General features: G+C 36.8%; 4 protein-coding genes across 4 annotated transcripts; all 4 read left to right on the top strand.

Moving 5' to 3' along the window:
- Positions 1-1311: 1311 nt before the first annotated feature.
- On the top strand, positions 1312-3829 carry LOC110911677 (pentatricopeptide repeat-containing protein At5g46580, chloroplastic). The gene has a single exon (XM_022156297.2). It carries the CDS (start codon positions 1478-1480, stop codon positions 3593-3595), a length of 2118 nt encoding a protein of 705 aa, XP_022011989.1. The 5' UTR covers positions 1312-1477; the 3' UTR covers positions 3596-3829.
- A 1867-nt stretch (positions 3830-5696) lies between these two features.
- Positions 5697-5930, top strand: LOC110913732. Its single transcript, XM_022158556.1, is given in 2 exon segments — positions 5697-5722; positions 5819-5930. Coding segments are annotated over 2 exon segments (138 nt in total).
- Positions 5931-7237: 1307 nt separating this feature from the next.
- LOC110911678 (eukaryotic translation initiation factor 1A) lies at positions 7238-8196 on the top strand. Its single transcript, XM_022156299.2, has 2 exons — positions 7238-7865; positions 7944-8196. Exon 1 carries the CDS (start codon positions 7427-7429, stop codon positions 7862-7864), a length of 438 nt encoding a protein of 145 aa, XP_022011991.1. The 5' UTR covers positions 7238-7426; the 3' UTR covers position 7865; positions 7944-8196.
- Positions 8197-13299: 5103 nt separating this feature from the next.
- Positions 13300-15814, top strand: LOC110911679 (uncharacterized protein C594.04c). Its single transcript, XM_022156300.2, has 3 exons — positions 13300-13540; positions 14249-14512; positions 15163-15814. Exons 1-3 carry the CDS (start codon positions 13328-13330, stop codon positions 15643-15645), a joined length of 960 nt encoding a protein of 319 aa, XP_022011992.1. The 5' UTR covers positions 13300-13327; the 3' UTR covers positions 15646-15814.
- Positions 15815-19540: the final 3726 nt, after the last annotated feature.

The raw sequence follows: 19540 nt of genomic DNA, 5'->3' as shown, positions 1-19540 counted from the left end.
TAAGTGGGTAAAAAAGAAAGTTGAAACTATTTAAGCCCAACCTAACACGTTAAATGTGAAGGATACACCATCAATTGTAGCTGTGAGTTAGATACATTTTTTTTATCATTATAAGAATCTGTTATCAGAAACTCAATATCAGAACCCGTGAATTCATATTTAACCAAAAAAATCTTCTAATAAACGCTTCAAAGGAATCAATATTAATTAAGTAACAACTAGAATTACGACCCGCCGCAATGCGGCGATGATTTTTTAGTTATAACTAAGTCGATTTAGGACGCGCACGTTATGTTGGATCTGTCAAACAGGAAAAAACAGACGATGTAAAAATGTTCACCCACACACGCACATTGCGTCGTGTTAACTCGCAAAATTTAGAACGAAACGTAAAAACGCTAAACCAAAGACGCAGTTGCGATGTGTTAAGTCACAAAATTTAGAACGAAGCATAAAGCGAAAAATTTGTGGAAAATAAAAACTATAAAGGACCAAAGTTGAAAGTAAAAAAAAATGTGAGGATAGATTGCAAAAGATAAAAAGTTTAGTGTTAAAAGTAAAAAAAAAAAACAAATAGTTTTGGGTTAAAAGTAATTTATGAAATACTTTTGGGTGAAAAGTAAAAAAATCAATTATTTTTTGTAAAACCCCCAAAGCCAAGGTTACAACCATATGCATAACCATTTTTTCTTTGGAAAACCCCCAAAGCCAAGATTACAACACATAAGTAAAAAAAATCAAAGTGGTTAGATCGCAAAAGATGGAAACTTTTGAATTAGAAGTAAAAAATCAAATTAATCAAAGGGGTTAAATTACCAAAGATTAAAATTTTAAACTTAAATTGTCAAATATTAAAACTTTAGGGTTAAAAAGGAAACAAAGATTAAAAATTTTAAACTTAAATTGTCAAAGAATAAAACTTTAGGGTAAATTGTCAAAGATTAAAACTTTTGGGTTAAAAAGGAAACAAAGATAGAACTTTAAACTTAAATTGTCAAACATTAAAACTTTAGGGTAAATTGTCAAAGATTAAAACTTTTGGGTTAAAAAGGAAACAAAGATAGAACTTTAAACTTAAGTTGTCAAACATTAAAACTTTAGGGTTGAAAAGGAAAATTACCATTTTTTTTTGAAAGACTTCCAAAGCTTACATTACAAGACATATATGCATAGTTGGGTTGCTTATTTACAGTGTTTAATGTTTAATTTAATATTTGTAAGGAGTTAAAAACAAATAAAATTTTAAATTCCACAAATTCTACGGTGGTTTAGTTTCCCAGCAGTCATTTTGGTTGGGATAACGTTATGGAAAATATCCATCCAAACAAACACAAGGGCCATATAGCCCCCCCAAAACCCTTCTTCAATCTCCTTCATCTCTCTGCAGCTTCTTCTTGGGGTTTTTGCACTCTATCCAATCTGTAAGTTCACACTCACCTTCTTACACTCTCATTTACACACACACACACACACACTTATGGCTTCAACTTTCTTTACTTCTTTTGATGTACCAAATTCACTAGACCTAAAAGTAAAACACCATCACCCCTTCAATTCTCGAACAAGATTAAAAAAGTTTCCATTTTTCTACTGCAATTCCTCCAAATCACCCCCAAAATCACAGGTTCCAGACCTATCAGAAGAACCCAAGAAGCAAAACCCATCTTTAGCTGATCAACTTCAAACCTTATCCACAACAATCCTCTCAGACACCCCACAAAAACCCACCCAACTGTTGACCAAACCTAAGTCAATCTGGGTCAACCCCACTAAACCTAGACCCTCTGTTCTTAATCTTCAAAGACAACAAAGAACTTCTTACTCATATAACCCACAAATTAGGGACCTTAGGCTGTTTGCCAAGAAGCTTAATGAGTGTGAGAATAATAAAGATGCTTTCTTGAAGATTCTTGAAGATATCCCACATCCACCCACTAGAGAAAATGCACTTTTGGTGCTTAATAATTTGAAACCTTGGGAAAAGACTCTGCTTTTCTTTGATTGGCTTAAAACCCAAGAGTCTTTTCCTATGGAAACTATATTTTACAATGTTACTATGAAGTCTTTGAGATTTGGAAGACAGTTTCAGCTTATTGAAAATCTTGCTGTTGAAATGATTGATAATGAGATTCCGTTGGATAATATTACGTATTCGACGATTATTACTTGTGCGAAAAGGTCGAATCTTTTCGATAAGGCGGTTGAGTGGTTTGAAAGGATGTATAAAACAGGATTGATGCCTGATGAGGTTACTTATTCTGCTGTTTTGGATGTGTATGCCAAGTTAGGGAAGGTTGAGGAGGTTATGAGTTTGTATGAAAGAGGGAGAGCGAGCGGCTGGACCCCGGATGCGATCGCGTTTGCGGTTTTGGCTAAAATGTTTGGTGAGGCGGGTGATTACGATGGGATCAGATACGTTTTACAAGAAATGAAGGCTTTAGGGGTTAAACCGAATTTGGTTGTGTTCAATACTTTGTTAGAAGCGATGGGGAGAGCAGGAAAGCCTGGTTTGGCCCGGAGTTTGTTTGAAGAAATGGTGGCTGCGGGTGTTTCACCGGACGCGAAAACACTCACTTCATTGGTCAAGATTTACGGGAAAGCAAGATGGGCCAGAGATGCGTTGGATCTTTGGCAAAGAATGAAGTCAAACGGGTGGCCGATGGATTTTATTCTTTATAACACATTATTAAGTATGTGTGCTGATCTTGGTTTACAAGAAGAAGCTGAAAAGTTGTTTGACGATATGAAGGTATCCGATAACTGTAAACCCGATAGTTGGAGTTACACTGCAATGCTTAACATATATGGAAGTGGCGGGAATGTTGAAAAGGCGATGACTTTGTTTGACCAAATGTCGAAGGAGAATGTAGCGATTAATGTTATGGGTTGTACTTGTTTGATCCAATGTTTAGGTCGGGCTACTCGGATAGATGATTTGGTAATGGTTTTCGAGACGTCACTTAAAAAGGGTATTCGCCCTGATGATCGGTTGTGCGGTTGTTTGCTTTCGGTTGTATCTTATTGTGAAAGCGGTGACGATTTGGATAAAGTAATCGGTTGCTTACAGGAAGCAAACCCGAGATTGGTTTCATTCGTGAAACTATTAGAAGAAAAGGAAACCGTGTTTGAGAAAGTAAGAGACGAGTTCAAGGAGATACTAAACGAAACCGAAGTCGAAGCGCGAAGGCCGTTTTGCAACTGTTTAATCGATATTTGCAGGAAAAGAAACCTCGACGAGAGAGCACACGAGCTTCTTTATTTAGGAACCATGTACGGGTTATACCCGGGGTTACACACAAAGACTCCTGAAGAATGGCGGTTAAATGTACGGTCGCTATCTGTAGGTGCAGCCCACACGGCTTTTGAAGAATGGGTTGGGACTTTGAGTGAAATGGTCAACCGTCAAGAACCGTTACCAGAGTTGTTATCGGCTAGCACGGGTGCAGGGACTCATAAGTACTCTCAGGGACTTGCGAACGCGTTTGAATCACACGTGACGAATCTTTCTGCGCCGTTTAGGCAAAGTGAAGAGAAACCGGGTGTTTTTGTAGCGAGTAGGGAGGATATAGTGTCGTGGGTGCAATCAAAGGTTTGATCTTTTCGACGGTAGCAGGAGCGGGGCATGTTTTATAGCGTTAGATACGGTTTTTACAACGAGATTATCGTTTGAATCTAGCTATACATTTTGAGTTTTATTAGAATATGTTCCTGAACGAAAGGCTGTCTTTCAAGAAGCCTGTTCTTGATGATCAATGAACATATTTGCAGTATTCTAATTTGATTTTAGGTACAATATTTTTTGAGGAACTTGATTAAAGTTTGCATTTTACATTTACTCTGTTATTTTTTTTTTTCGTAAGATCAAAAGATTCAAAACCCAATTTGCTAAGGGTAAGGGTAAGGGTAAAAAGAAAAAAAAAAGATTGAGTGTACAATATGCATAGTATTATTCACTATTCAGTTTATCTTCTGACATAACAATTTATAAATATTTTAATAACAATTGATAAGATATCACAAGTAAAGTTGACTTTTCTAAATCGTAAAAACTAAAAAGTACAGATATAGACCAATCATCCAAATATCATACACACTAGATTTTTGACCCGTGTCGCGCGTTGCGGCGACATCACTGTGTTTCGACTTTGTTACACGCGTTACGATGATGATATTAACGTGTGATGGTCGTGCGAGACATGACTCGTTTTTTACTTTGTCACACACGTTACGTTCGTGACATTAACATGGTTAGGCATAAATAAAGGAATATAATGTCTCGCACATTGCGGTGTAAAAGTCGTAAAAGTAATTTAAACAAAAGAATTGAAATGTTAGAGAAAATCAGGTATCAAGTTATCAAGTAGAAAAAAACTTAGAGGTTAAAATTGTAAATTATTAAAACTTAGAAGTCAAGGTGTCACTTATCAAACTATGAAGATTGAATGTGTAAACTATCTAAAGTTATGGGGCTGAATTAAAAAAAAAAAATTGCATGTTCCACCGACCATGCATTTTAGTATATAGAGTAATACACGGCGGACCCGGAATTTTTTCAAGGGTTGCGGATGAGGCGTTTAACCATATTTCAAAGGGTGCGGTCGGGTTTTTTTTCTAAAATATACACTAATTTTTTTTTTCATGGGTGCGACCGCCCACCCATGACTATGGATAGGTTCGCCCGTGATCATACACTGATAAAATGACGAGAGAGAATGCTTGCACAAGCCACAAGGTAGAGTACATGAAGATGAGTTTGCGTAAATTGGAATCACATGATATTGGAATATTAAAAAATTATAATACTTGGAATTTTCCCGAAAAGAGCTAAAGTGTTGGAAAAGTAATGGATATTAGGTGCTTGCAAGCCACAAATCCCTATCATCTTACTTTGGTCATCTATGTGATTTGATTCGACTGGTTTTCATAACTGCATTTTCCCAATGTAAAAAAAAACATAGAGTAAACTGCCATTTTGGTCCCTGTGGTTTGGACACTTTTGCCATTTTAGTCCAAATCTCAAACTTTTTACATCTAGGTCCCTGTGGTTTGCATTTTGTTGCCATTTTAGTCCAAATCCCAAATTTGGTCAGATTCACCAACTTAAAATCTGGTTTTTTGTCCTTATCCTAGGGGCATTTTGGTCATTTCGAATTATTATATATATATATATATATATATATATATATATATATATATATATATATATATATATATATATATATATATATAATGCCACTGTAGACACCTCTTTCTCTCTCTCATCTCACTCTGCCTCTCTCTCTCTCTCTCTCTCTCTCTAAACTACCACCACACCACCACAACCCCCACATCATCCCCAACCACCGCCACCGTCCCCAACCAACACCACCGTCGCCGCCGTCAAGATCATCGTCATCATCAACCGTCTCTCGTCGCCGCCGTCAAGATCATCATCATTAACCGTCTCTCTCTCTCTTCAGATCCTCCACCGCCATCGTCTCCACCATCTGCCGTCAAGATCATCATCATCATCAACACCACCGTCAAGATCATCATCATCATCATCAACACCACCGTCTCTCTCATCATCATCACCAACACCACCGTCGCCGCCAAGATCATCATCATCATCATCATCATCATCACCATCTAGGTTTGCTTCAGATCCACCACCGATTCGAAGGTAAATCGCTCTAATCTCTTTGATCAGGTTGTGGATGGTGACGGTGGCGGGTTTAATGGTGTTGGTTGCTGATTTGGGTTGTTAGGGTTCCGGTTGGGGTGGTGATGTTGGAGACGGTGGTGGTGGCGGTAGTCTGGTAGATGGTGGTGGGTGAAGGAGAGAGACAGAGAATCGATGGTCAAACTCTACATTGGCTTCTTCCGCAAACTTGGTCAAGTATTCGGATCGTTCATCTAAATAATCGGTGAGACGGACCTTTTGGGCTTGAAGCATTGCGATTTTTGCCAAAATTTCTTGTCGTCTGGCATCACCTTCAGGGGATGATTCTGATGATGGGGCATTTGTATCGGAATCTTTTGATTTGCAGATGAAGAACCTTTTTTGATAGTTCTTGATGGTGAGTATATCAGTTTTGTGAAACAATTCATGTTTTGTGGTAGTGAAAGTTGTTTGATCTGGGTTATGATGGCTGTGGTGAGCTTTGTTCAGAAATCGAATCGGATTTACTCAGAAATCAGATGTGGAAACAGGTGGTTGTGGAAGGAGGTTATGGCGGTGGTGGTGGTGCTAGAGAGAGAGAAGAGAGAGAGGGAGGAGGTGGTGGTGGTGCTATAGAGAGAGAGAGAAGAGAGAGAGAGAGAGAGAGAGCGAGCTGATTATTTTTGGGGATGATGATGATGATCAGTTTATAATAAAACATAAATGACCAAAATACCCCTACACTAAAGGACAAAATAAGCAGCTTTCAACAGACAAAACCCATGGTTTTTGAAATTTGGACTAAAATGGCAACAAAATACAAACCACAGGGACCCAGATGTAAAAAGTTTGAGATTTGGACTAAAATGGCAAAAGTGCCCAAACCACAGGGGCCAAAATGGCAGTTTACTCAAAAACATAAAAATAAATGTTAAACAGCCAGTAACAAGTTTCAAACCAAACAAACCATAAAACATCCAAACCACAAAAACTAATATGTAAACCAAACATTTTTTCTCGAACCGGCCAAACCAATCGACTTGCTTTAGTTTAGATAATTCAATCAATTTCAACGTTTGTTTATCACCCCTACCTCCCTCATTCTTATCAAACCCCTTGTCGTGTGTAGACAATTATTGATTAGTCAGTTATCTCATCATCAATGTGACACTTGTCGTAGTCAAGGGCGGCCCTAGGTGGACGGAGAGGACCACTGGTCAGGGCCCGATATTTCAAAAGTCACATTATTTAAAAAATACCATGATATGTATATGTAAACATTTTTAATAGGGTATACCCATGCAAGCACAAACATAGACTCACTTACAAAACTATTCTTATGATTTAGATTAGTTAATAACCCTATACCCAATTTCGTTAAGGCTTAAAAGCACATTTTTTTAGCTCGAACATGGTACACGAATTCTTAAGACCAGTCCTGGTCGTAGTTCTTTGTAAAAGGTCTAGCTAGTTGTCACCAACCACTTTCACACCCGCGGGGTCAACCCCACACCCTATTCGACTTAAATCATAAAATACCAAACACATCCTCATACTTTCTTATTTAACATAACTTTCAAAACTTTCAAGAGTACCACAACAGGGGCATCATTGTATAACATTTAAACAACATGGTGATAATTGTATCATTCCATACCACAAGGTAGTTAAACCAAAATAAGCATAGCCACACCGCTCATCAAATAAATCCCCAAATTTGGGCAAAAACCAACCCTCAAAAACACACACAAAAACTAGGGTTTCCAATTTTCATCATCCACCAGCATGCCGAAGAACAAGGGAAAGGGAGGAAAGAATCGCAAGAGAGGAAAGAACGAAGCCGACGACGAGAAGCGTGAGCTCGTTTTCAAAGAAGACGGTCAAGAATACGCACAGGTCCTCCGTATGCTCGGCAACGGCCGTTGCGAAGCCATGTGTATCGACGGCACCAAGCGTCTCTGTCACATCCGCGGTAAGATGCACAAGAAGGTCTGGATCGCCGCCGGTGACATCATCCTCGTCGGTCTCCGTGACTATCAGGATGACAAGGCTGACGTCATCCTCAAATACATGCCTGATGAGGCTAGATTGTTGAAGGCGTACGGTGAGTTGCCGGAGAATATTAGGTTGAATGAGGGGATTGCTGGTGGACTTGATGAGGAGGATGATAACGCTGGTGATGATTATATCGAGTTTGAAGATGAAGATATTGATAAAATCTAGGGTTTGTGCTTCGATTTCTTGTCTTATGTTTATTGATTTTGTACAATATGTTGATTGTGTGGTGTTTGGATTTGTGTAGGTTTGGAACCGAGATGTTTGCCTTGGATTCGGTTATTATCGACAACGGAATTGAGCGAGTTCGGAGAAAAGGTAAAGATTAGGGTTTGTAAAACGTCATATCTTTGAATGTGGTTTGGTTTTTAAGAATTTGAAGTATAAAGATGTTTATGTGTAAGGTGTTGGATGATTACTGGATTTATTCATAAGTGGTTTGTGTTATTGGTGATATTACTTACAAAGTTAATAATGGTGATATTATTATTTGAAGGTAATCTTTGTGTGAATAGCAAACAAGTACTGCTAGTATTGGTTTATTGTTTCATGTAGATGAAGGTTTATAAGATTAAGTTTTGTTTTTGAAGACATTTAAGAACAATGGTTAGTTTTGCTAGGTATTGTTTATGGGTTTGTTAATGCAGTATCGATTGAAAGTTTTCTTCCAAGTTGAGAGAGTAATCAATACAAGATATAATAAAAGTCCACTGGTGACTAGTCTAGTTGCGAAATACTTTTAACTCCTTAGCTGACGATCTTAGCTATATCTTTTAGGTGGTTAAAATAAACTGTTTTACTACCGCAAGTGGTGGTGCGCGTATAACACTTTTGGTGACCAGTGGCTACATAATATGCGAACAAAACTAAGAGTCAGACTCAGTCAAGGAGAAGATAGGTATTAGGTTAACTAACTTTAAAACAATGTTTTCAGAAGTGATATGTGAGAGTGGGTCATGAGCTGATTTTAATCCTTAGAATCTGATTCTACCTCTGGGTGCAATTGCATCCTTCCAATTTCCGGGCATCTTGAAAGTGAATCTTATTCCATATATAGGATACCTATTTGGTGTGATGTATGGAATATTTGAAAGAAATAGGTGAACAATTTTCACACCTTTTGATATCTGCACTGTGGAGTGCTTGTTTTTTAAGCTAGATGTTGTATTTGATGCCTGCTAAAATTCTTAATGTTGATCTTTAAACAAGCTACATAGGTGACTTACTTAATTTGCAACTGGGACTTGCATCTGAGTCTATTATCAGCAATGGTATCAAATGTTTAAGAAGTTGTACTTGATATGGTGTGCTTAAATTATGCTAATCATTGGTTGAAAAAAGCTGTTAGCAGTTCATTTCCTTGAGTTTGACTGTGATGCCCTTGTACATCTTCAAGAGACGAGAACCATAGGAATAACTGGAAATATTTCAACTTTGAGATTTGACCAGGATGCATGTTTGTAGGAACCAAAAAGATGGTTAGTTTAGTTAATTTGTTGTGAGGAAAGGTTTTTATATCTGGATCTTGTTGGCGTCATAAATGCAGACCATAAGAGTTAAGATCTGTAAATGGGGGATTGGGGGTTAACTTTAGGACTTGGTGCCTGGTGGGTGATGGCAGCCCAAGAAAGGCTCAACAACACTCGTATTCTACTCCTAAATATACATATTTGTTCTTCATTCACATGAACCTTCAATCAGAGGAGGGGCACCTTCGACACACCTTGATATCGAGAGACCACAAACTTTTTGGTGGACGGCATAAAATGTTTGTTAACGAGATTTTTTATTAAATTAGCTGGGTTTGAGTTGATCTTGTTATGGGATGTATAACCAAGTAACCAACCTGCCTAACCTATCTTGTAAGGCTAATACGGGCAGGCTTATGACACGGGTAACCAGAACACCACCCAAACCCAACTTAACTTGATTATTTAAGCAAATCAAACGGGTTGGCAAAATAGCATATAGTAGATACATCGTACGAATTAAAAACATCCAAACTTGAGTATTCTTAACATCCAAAACGGAAGGATCATTACATAAGATGACAATGAGTAGCAGCATCTAGGGGTGTGAAGAAGGGGAGCTGCTTGGCTCATTCAATAAAATAGATCTCTAGTTTGGCTTAGCAAATTAACATGAATAGTGGCAATTTTAAACATCCATTTTCCACGTCTTTCATGAGCTACTAACCTACTACAGAAAATATTTTTTTTTTGTCAATCACATACCCAAATACAAGTCTATTGCCCGTCCTGGATGTTTTGGCTTTTGGGTAAACGCATCTGGTTTGAGTTTTTCTTACCATCTCTAATCGCCAATCGGAGTCGCTTACAAAGCGTCACAACCCTTTAAACCTCCACCTAACAACTGTAATTCAAAGTCATTACTCTTGTGAACGATATGAATACATATTCATATCGGATTTGGTCTAAATGTTTGAATTTTGGTTTGTCGAACACCTACTTTGATATTTATCGCTTATTCGGATTTGGTCCTTATTAGGTTCAACCTGAATTCAATTTTCAACCCAAACATTTTCTATCTGTATTTTTTTCATATATATACAATATCACTTTTTCCTGGATAATTCTTGATAGGAATATTTGAGTAAGTTAACAATATGAATAGAGAGGCTGCTTCCAATGAGACCCCCGACTCAATAGTAGTTTTGTATCAAGTCTTGGACATGAGACACATAACACTCAACAATCGGGACAAAGGCCGATTTGTGCATGTACCCCATTGTCTTTCGGCTATCAACGCCACCACATGATGCATGATTAGTCGTCCGCCACTAAGCCGCTTTTAACGTTATTTTCACGAAATTAGTAAAACAACGTTAAAATTAGTGCAATTTCACTTTTGCCCCATGAGGGCCCACACATATATACATTATATGCATACACCGCAAGCAGGGCGTCAACTTTATAGAGCGATGTGAAGTGCAAAGTATGCCATAGTACACGGACACAACACACAACGTAAGGGTCATATACAATACCACTTTGGGATTTATGTGTGGGGGGACAAGCTAAATCACACCAACATTCTAACAAAGTGATCAAAAGATGAAGCAGGGCAGGAGGAGAGAGGTGGAAGTTGATGTGGTGATATCACGGGATGGGGAGAAGTGCTCTAGTGGGATTTCCACCCCGAATTGGAGAAGAGCAACGGTATAGGAAAGGAAGTTGCGGGATAGGAAGCACTCCGTCTGGCCTAATAGTATCATAACAATTAACCCGAAATTTAAATAAATATATTTTGTTCATTTTGAAAATTTCCTAATAATATATATCAATTATATCACGTATCATAAATAGTAGCTAAAATATTATATGCGAACTGAGGAATAAAAAAAACAATTTGAAATGATAACAATGATTCGATTTGCATCCGTAATCTCATGGTCCACAACTTGTGTAGCCTCTTTACAAACAAATCCTCCAAATAGAGCAAAACAGAAAAGCATAAAAAAGGGCCAGATATGATGTGTGCGTTGATTCTTGGCTCTTTAGTCTTAGCTGTGGCCGTATAGTAGGGGACCATTTGTTCAACACTTTAACCAATTACGAAAGGGTTTGTATTATATATTTTTTTTTCTTTCTTGAACCGCAAAGTAACATTCTCCTAATATAATCCTCGCAGAATTTGAACCCTCTGCCACTATAATATAGAGGAGTCACCTTATCACCACACTATTTTTTTTGAGACGGTTGTAGTCTAGTGGTATCAAGATATGTAGTAAATGTGTATCTCTCCAATTGGTTAAGAGTCCTGTTGTTACTGTGGTGGACATTGGAGTATATTTATATTCGAAAGTAGGTTTAGATCAGTGGTGAAACTTGAAATTTCCGATCGGGGGTCGAAAACGTATATACTAAAAAATTTCTATAAAACCGGGGGGTCGAAAACGTATATACCCAAAAATTTATATACGAAAACTATATACTCTTCATTACTGAGTGAAAAGTTCGGACGGTCGGTCGCCCCCTCCCGCCCCCACAAAGTTGCGCCCTTGGTTTAGATGGTGGACATTAGAATATATTTATATTTAAGAGTAGGTTTAGATGGTGTGTAAGCTAGCTCTTCTAATAAATATGAAAACTTAACCAACTGTCCAATCAGTTGTTAAGTTGGTGTCTCGTACGTTTCAGCAGGGTTTTCCACCATTTTGTTTGGTTTATGCGGTTTATTTGGTTGGCTCCTAAACGAACCACGGACACCGACAGGGGCGGACCTAGTAAGGGGGCTGGGCCCCCTTGAATAAAAATATTTAGTATATTTTATAGGGCAAAATCCCGTCTGCACCCCTTGAAAATTTGGTTAAACACCTCATCCGCACCCCTTGAAAATATTTCATGGGTCCGCCATTGGACACCGACTCTTCCTATTTTAATGGGTCTGGTTTTGCTTTCAAAAAACGCTGGTTAATATACACAAATGCATAATTATTTACGTGAAATGAGTCACAAGAAGTCATATGCAAACTAGTTAATTAAATAAAAGAAAGCAATTGTACCACTGGCTGTGCATGTGAGAGAGATAAGGGGTGTGATGATTAGCAGCACCATTACATCCTTAAATTATCATTACGCATGATAACTGCTTTCTGCGCAACATCTTTAACCTTTACTTGCTAAAAGCCTACACCGGTTGATTTAGATGATCATCAAAAACATATTAAGGGTTGACCAAATGCCTGCCCTTTTTTTCAAACATTGATCTTCTTATTTTTATAAATTAAATGACTTAAATCAAACATATATATTATAGCTGAAGAGTGTTAGGTGGGTGGACGGTTGGGTCTAATTGACAAAATTATTAGAGTTAAGATATTGCTCCTCTTGAAGTCAAGGGTTCGAGCATCTGAAGGCAGATTTGGTGTAATTTAAGCCGTAAAAAAAGTTAAAGAGTGTGAGGTAAGCAGTTATATATGTCTCATGTAGGTAGGGTACACGAAGTTGATGGATCAGGAGATTTAACCAAAATTAAATTGGGTGGGTGGCGGTGATTGGAATTTTAGCGTATAAAAAAACACATTTTTGTTCCTTTCATGGACGTCGGTTGATGGGTCAGCCCCTACACGGAATGCAATTGGGATGAATTAGGATGGATGATGTGGCATGCGGTATCGGTATCAGGAACACCTCCCCACCTCTACACAGTACAACATTTTGAATCTCGCTTAGTGTTATACTCCCACTCATATTGCATCCTCTCTCTTCGCTTATCTCTCATTATTTATTTTATTATTGAAAAAGGTCTAAGGATGGGAAAGATACGTTCCCACACTTTTAAAGCAAAATGTATAAGTGTTTATCTTTCAAAATTAGTAAATATTGTTTTATACAATTTTATTTGGGTAAATATGGAACTTTGAATTTGAGATATGAAATCTAGAGGTAAACATATGATTGATAAATCCTTTCTTTTTTCCAAAATATATAGCATTAAAAAGCCATAAAAGTGACCCATAAAAAGAACTTAACTTTCAACCGTGGGCAACTTGTGATGAACACAACATGACAACACACAAAGAGAACAAGTGCCTACTAATAGTATATATACAACACTAAACATGCATTCTATTCATTCATCAAGCTTTTGTTCTTAGGTGAATCAAACATGGCTTTGAAGAATGCTTTGATTGCATTCATGGCTCCTCTCCCTTCAATCATCTTCTACATCTACTTCCTAAACCACCACCAAACTCATCATCTTCTATCCCCTCTCTGGAACTGGTGCTATAACCACCCTTTGATCTTAGCCAACACCCTCTTTTTCCTCAACATCGATGTCGGTTTCTGGCTCATTAGCCTCCTCCAATCCAGCAATTGGGTAAAGTTTCCGATCTACGTTTGATCATATCTTATCACTTATCATTGTTAGACGTTTAAGTATCCCAGACTGTTAACGAGCCAAGCCGAGCTAGGTTGGGCTCGGGCTTGGCTTGTTTACAAACACAGCCGAGCTGAGCTGAGCTGAGCTGGTTCGTTCACAAACCAAGCCGAGCTAAGCCAAGTCATTTATCTAATTATCTTAACGAACTGAAATGTTAAGCCCGAGCTTGACTTGGCTCGGCTCTTAAAAAGTTCGAGCAAGCTCTTTTATTAAAAAAAGTTAATTTTATAGTTGCACATATTATATATTAAAACAAAAAAATGCTGTTTTAACATGCACATAATGCAAACTTAATAAAGTACATAATTTATGATTAATATATGTTTTAGTTTAATTTATATAATATGTTAATAAGTTAAAACTTAGGCTTTAATTTAAAATAGCTAACAAGCCAGCTAAATGAGCCAACGAGTCGAGCTTATTTTAACTTGAGCTCAGCTCATTACATACAAACTGATCTGACTCAATTCGCTAGTATACAAACAAAGCGGATTTCAAGCTAGCAACGAGCCACAAACTTTTTAAACAGGGCTACTCGTCAATTACTTTTCATTTAGACATTTCATCAAACAGTTTCTAGTTAATGTTGTTTAGTATCTTTTTTCCAAAGATCTACTAGTGCTTGATGGTTTATCATATATACAGATGATAGATCTGTACTGGACGGTGATTCCGGTGTTGTTGGTGCATTACTTTGGGAGTCACCCTGACGCCGAATACAACTTGTGGCGGTCAACGGTGGTGGTGGTTTTGACATGGGTTTGGGCTATCAGACTGACCCATAACTATTTTCGTCGGGAAAAATGGCAATGGGGTGCCAGAGAAGATTGGAGGTTCACTGATATGGCTCAGCAACATGGTCAAAACTGGTGGTGGGTTTCGTTCTTCGGTGTTTACCTCATTCAACAGGTATATTGATCTCCATTGATTGTTTGGTTTAAGAAGTTATACCTCATGTTTAAGTAAATGGAATGTTAACAAGATTTTAACTGGAGATAATATATTACGATGTTAAAAGGGGTGTTATATGGGTCGTGTTAACGGGTTTATGGATAACAACTGAACCAGCACAAACATGAAAATCGTGTCATGCGCATAAACCTGAACACGAAAAGAGTTTTGGTAGTTCAACTCCAATACGGCTTGTTTAACCGAAAAATTAATATTATTATTTTTTCCATATTAACACTCTAAAATTACAAATGTATATAAAAGTATACCTTTAAACTTTAAAGCTAATGTCCATTTCTATTTATTTTATTTTATTTTATTTTTTATTTTTGCGTAAAATGCCCAATTAGTTTAAGCTATAACACAAAACGCTTTGTTTTTTTATAATTAAATGCGTCAACCTGAACACAATCCATTTAGGTAAACGTGTTAATGGGTTTGACTTGAAACACACGAGTACCGTTTAGAGTAAGTCGTAACCTACATATTTCGTGTTATGTTGGTGTCACCCTTATTTAAAAAAAATACATATACAATATCTTATTCTTGCGGATTTAATCACTTCTCTTTGATAAATCCAGTAAACAATTTACAATTTTGTAAACCAGGTATTTCTATTTGGTGTATGTCTACCCTTGTACATCGTTCACTCGGTGAACAAGCCACTAAACATATGGGACGTAATCGCATTAGTTGTGTGCGTTTGTGGCATCGTCTACGCCTATTTCGCGGACACCCAACTTCACACATTTGTGAGCAAGAATGAGAAGTTAAAAGAGGAAGGAAAGGCTATGGTGCCCAATCTTGATGAAGGCTTGTGGTACTATTCTAGGCACCCAAACTATTTTGGTGAGCAACTTTGGTGGTGGGGACTAGCCATCTTTGGTTGGAACCTAGGTGGCCGTTGGGTCTTTGTGGGCGCACTCATAAACACTTTATGCTTGGCTTATGTGACCACATTGGTAGAGAAAAGGATGCTCAAACAAGAGTATAGGGTTGATGCCTATAAAATGTACCAAGAGACAACTTCTGTTTGGGTACCATGGTTCAAATCATCTCCAAAACTATTGCCAAAAGAAAAGGATAGTTGAGTTTCAAATTTCTAATGATCTGAATTTTCAACTTGTTGATGTCAGATGTTGTTCATTTGTGCCTTTTTAATTTGTGAAAAATTGCTAAACAATCATTAATGTGCATTTTGTATACCACTTTTTTCTTTCTGAAATTTTGTAATGCAATGTTTATAAGATTTTGATATTATAGTTTGTTTGCATTATTATTGTTGTTGTTGTTATTGAAACCTGTTTAAAACTGCTGTTGGTTATGTTAAAATCCTTCACAAGTTAGTCACAATTTTTTAGACTAACTGGTGCATATGTCACAAGTTCTTAAGAGCTATTATGTAGCACCTAGTTTATCCCATTATGAACCAATATGGCTTATTAAAACCCAACTAGTATCAATCGTGCTCCATTAATAATGACTATTAAGACCCAATATAGCACACTAAGACATTAATCATTTACTAAATGTAATAAGTCGAACAAAATTTAACGATTCTCTCGATGATACTACGGTAGCCTAAAACACCATCACTTATTTAACATATTCATTTTCTTGCATTGCTTCTTTTGCAAGAAATCCTTGGGCAATTCAACCGACAACTGTATTCTCTCTCTTTTTTTTTCTTTTTAATTCTAAACGGTACATGTTTTGATTATTATTTTTAGTTTTTACCACATTCATTCAGAGAATTGAAGAGGATAAAATTTAGGTTTGAAAGTGTGTAATCAGGTTATTGTTTGTTTCATTGTTTACATGATATTTGGAGACATGAGTCCGAGGTCCCGACTCATAATTATTCATGTTAAATGCTTTAATTTTTATGGGCAATTTATCATTATTATAGTTTTTGCTTTCTTCATCCCTCAACACTATGAGTAACACTTTCTAAAAAAATGAGACTTAATTGGGCTACATATGTTCATTGGGCTCATACCCACCGCCCAAATATAACTTATTGGTTCATTAAGGTATGGCCCAATCACTTCCTAAAAAATGGGACTTAACGCCTTAAGTCCTTAACCTATATTTTTTAGGGTAAATTACATTTTTCGTCCTTTATGTTTGTAGCGGGTTGCAATGGATGACCTTTAACTTTCATAATTACAATCACAATCCTTTATTTGGAAAACTCATTACACATTTCGTCCTTTAGCACTAACTAGGTTAAAAATTTTAGTTAAGTCTGTTCACGGTATTCTGGTCATTTCACACTTTTATTTAAAATGTATCTAAATTAAAACAACCACCACCACCGACAGTTACGACAACCACCATCACCCCGCCGCCAACCACCACCATCTGCTGCCAACCATCACCACCACTCTCTCCTGCCATACATATGTGTTAATTACATAGGAACATAAACAACAGAGAGAAATAGGAACATAAACAACAGAGAGAGACGCAGATATGAAATTCGTTGAACCTATTATCTTCAATAACAGAGAGAGAGAGAGATAGACGCATATATGAAATTCGTTGAGCGCTTAATCTCCAAGTCTTCAATTAAATGAACCTACCACCGTCGGTGTCTCCCTCTCACTGTTAGGACACCATTTTGTCTAAAATAAAAAAAAATCTTGGAACTAAATAATAAGATTTAAAGGGTCAAATGTATACGTTTCTAATTTGTATCCCTGATATTCTTTTCTTCATATGTCGATTTTTTCTTGTCTTCATATTAAGTCAACCTATTGACATTTGGCCATCTCCACAGAGCAACAGAAGGTGAAATCTAATAATACTATCAACAGAGCTTATCCACTAAACTTGCAGCTCACATGAGAATACCAACAGAATGTGGTGTTTGAATGTGTTTTTTAAAAGTAATCATAGGACATTCAATACTCATATCAGATAACCATTTGCGATAAAACGGTTTGTAGAAGATATTAGGGCAGAGCAGTGTACGGTTCAGATCTGCCAGAACTGGGGAACCGAATCGGGACCGCTAGATCCAAACCATATTTTTGTATATAGGGTCCGGTTCTGGTTCTTAAATTTGGGCAAAAACGGTTCCCGGTTCGGTTCCGGTTAAAGAACCGCTAGAACCAATTGAGATTATAAATATTTAAAACCCTATTTTATTAATGGGTTTTTCAACATCATATGACCATCCTAATTCTTATTCCCTCCTTTTATATTCATTCCACGATCTCATCTTTCGTCTTCTAATTCTTCTCCATCTCTCAACCGTAACCCTAATTGCTATCATACAAGTTCATCTCCATCAACACCCTGCAAATACAGGTACGCTATTCTACATGACCTTTTTTATGATTGCATATATTTTCTTTCTAGATGTTTGATTTCTGATACATATAGTTTTCTGTATGTGAAAATAAAAATTGAACAAAAATAATCAAATCAATGTTGATCAAATTATAAATGTGTATATAAATAGTGTATCGTTTGGTAAATACAGTAGATGCATTATTGATCAATCTATTCACGTGAACCAAATACAGTAGATGCATTATTCGTTTATTTTTTTTAATTGCTAACACTTGGTTTCATTTAGATGTTTATGAGAAGATTGAGAGGATGAAGATCGAATGAAGTTTGAAGATGTTTGTTTTAATTGTTAACACGATCGTTGTAATAGTTTTATTTAGAGTTTGTTTTATGTCTTGAAATTTTTTATTGTTGTTTTGCTACTTTTATTTTGGTTGGTTAACACGATCGTTTGAACTTTGAATGTTGCAACTCTTAGTTAATGTCTTAAATGGTTTGATTCGTTTTTTATTGAATTGTTAATTTTAAGATTTAATTGTCAACCGGTTCCCGCGAGAACCGTTTACACGAGAACCGGTTAACCAGTTTGGAACCGAACCGGAACTATTATAATACGGTTCGGTTCCGGTTCTTAAATTTAGCATCTAACGGTTCCGGTTCGGTTCCAGTTCGGTTCGGTTCGGTCCGGTTCTGAACCGTTGCACAACCCTAGAAGATATTTGCTTAGAGCAGATCTGAAACAGATGGTGAATTGGAAAAACGACCAAGGGCGGTGGCACGCTTCAGATGACTGGTGGCAGCCGACAAGCACGCTCAATTCACCACCACCGGAAAAACGACTAGTGGCGGAGGCATCTGACGACAATGAGAGGATTCAGATGGGATATGGTGGTGGTGGACTGGTGGTGGTGGTGGTGATGGAGGTTAGTTGAAGATAGACAGAGAAAGAAGGAGAGAGATATTCTAGGGCTGGGAATGGGGAATCGGGGAAATTAGGGAAATTGATGTGTGTGTGTGTATATATATATATATATATATATATATATATATATATAGATATAGGGTAAGGATAGTGTAAAAAGGGCTTAAAGTGTGAGAAGTGTATTATAACACTATATATAATACTATATAAGACCATATAAACACCGTATAACAATATGTAACACCATATAATACCATATAACACTATGTAACACTATATAACGTTATATAACAAATATAACACTATACATCTATCATAGACATGCTATCAAACAACCTATAGTGTTATATTTGTTATATAATGATATATAGTGTTACATAGTGTTATATGGTATTATATGGTGTTACATATTGTTATACGATGTTTATATGGTGTTATATAGTATTATATATAGTGTTATAATACACTTCTCACACTTTGAGCACTTTGAGCACTTTTTACAGGATCTTCTACCTATATATATATATATATATATATATATTGGCATTATTATTAATAAACACTTTAAATAAAAACGTGAAATGACTAGAATACCCTTAAGTGAACAGACTTAACTAAAATTTTTAACCTAGTTAGTGCTAAAGGACGAAATGTGTAATGAGTTTTCCAAATAAAGGATTGTGATTGTAATTATGGAAGTTAAAGGTCATCCATTGCAACCCGCTACAAACATAAAGGACGAAAAATGTGATTTATCCTATTTT

The sequence above is a fragment of the Helianthus annuus genome, chromosome 15 (genome assembly GCF_002127325.2).
Source record: "Helianthus annuus cultivar XRQ/B chromosome 15, HanXRQr2.0-SUNRISE, whole genome shotgun sequence".
NCBI lineage: Eukaryota > Viridiplantae > Streptophyta > Magnoliopsida > Asterales > Asteraceae > Helianthus > Helianthus annuus.
This window is presented reverse-complemented; position numbering and strand designations above follow the sequence as displayed.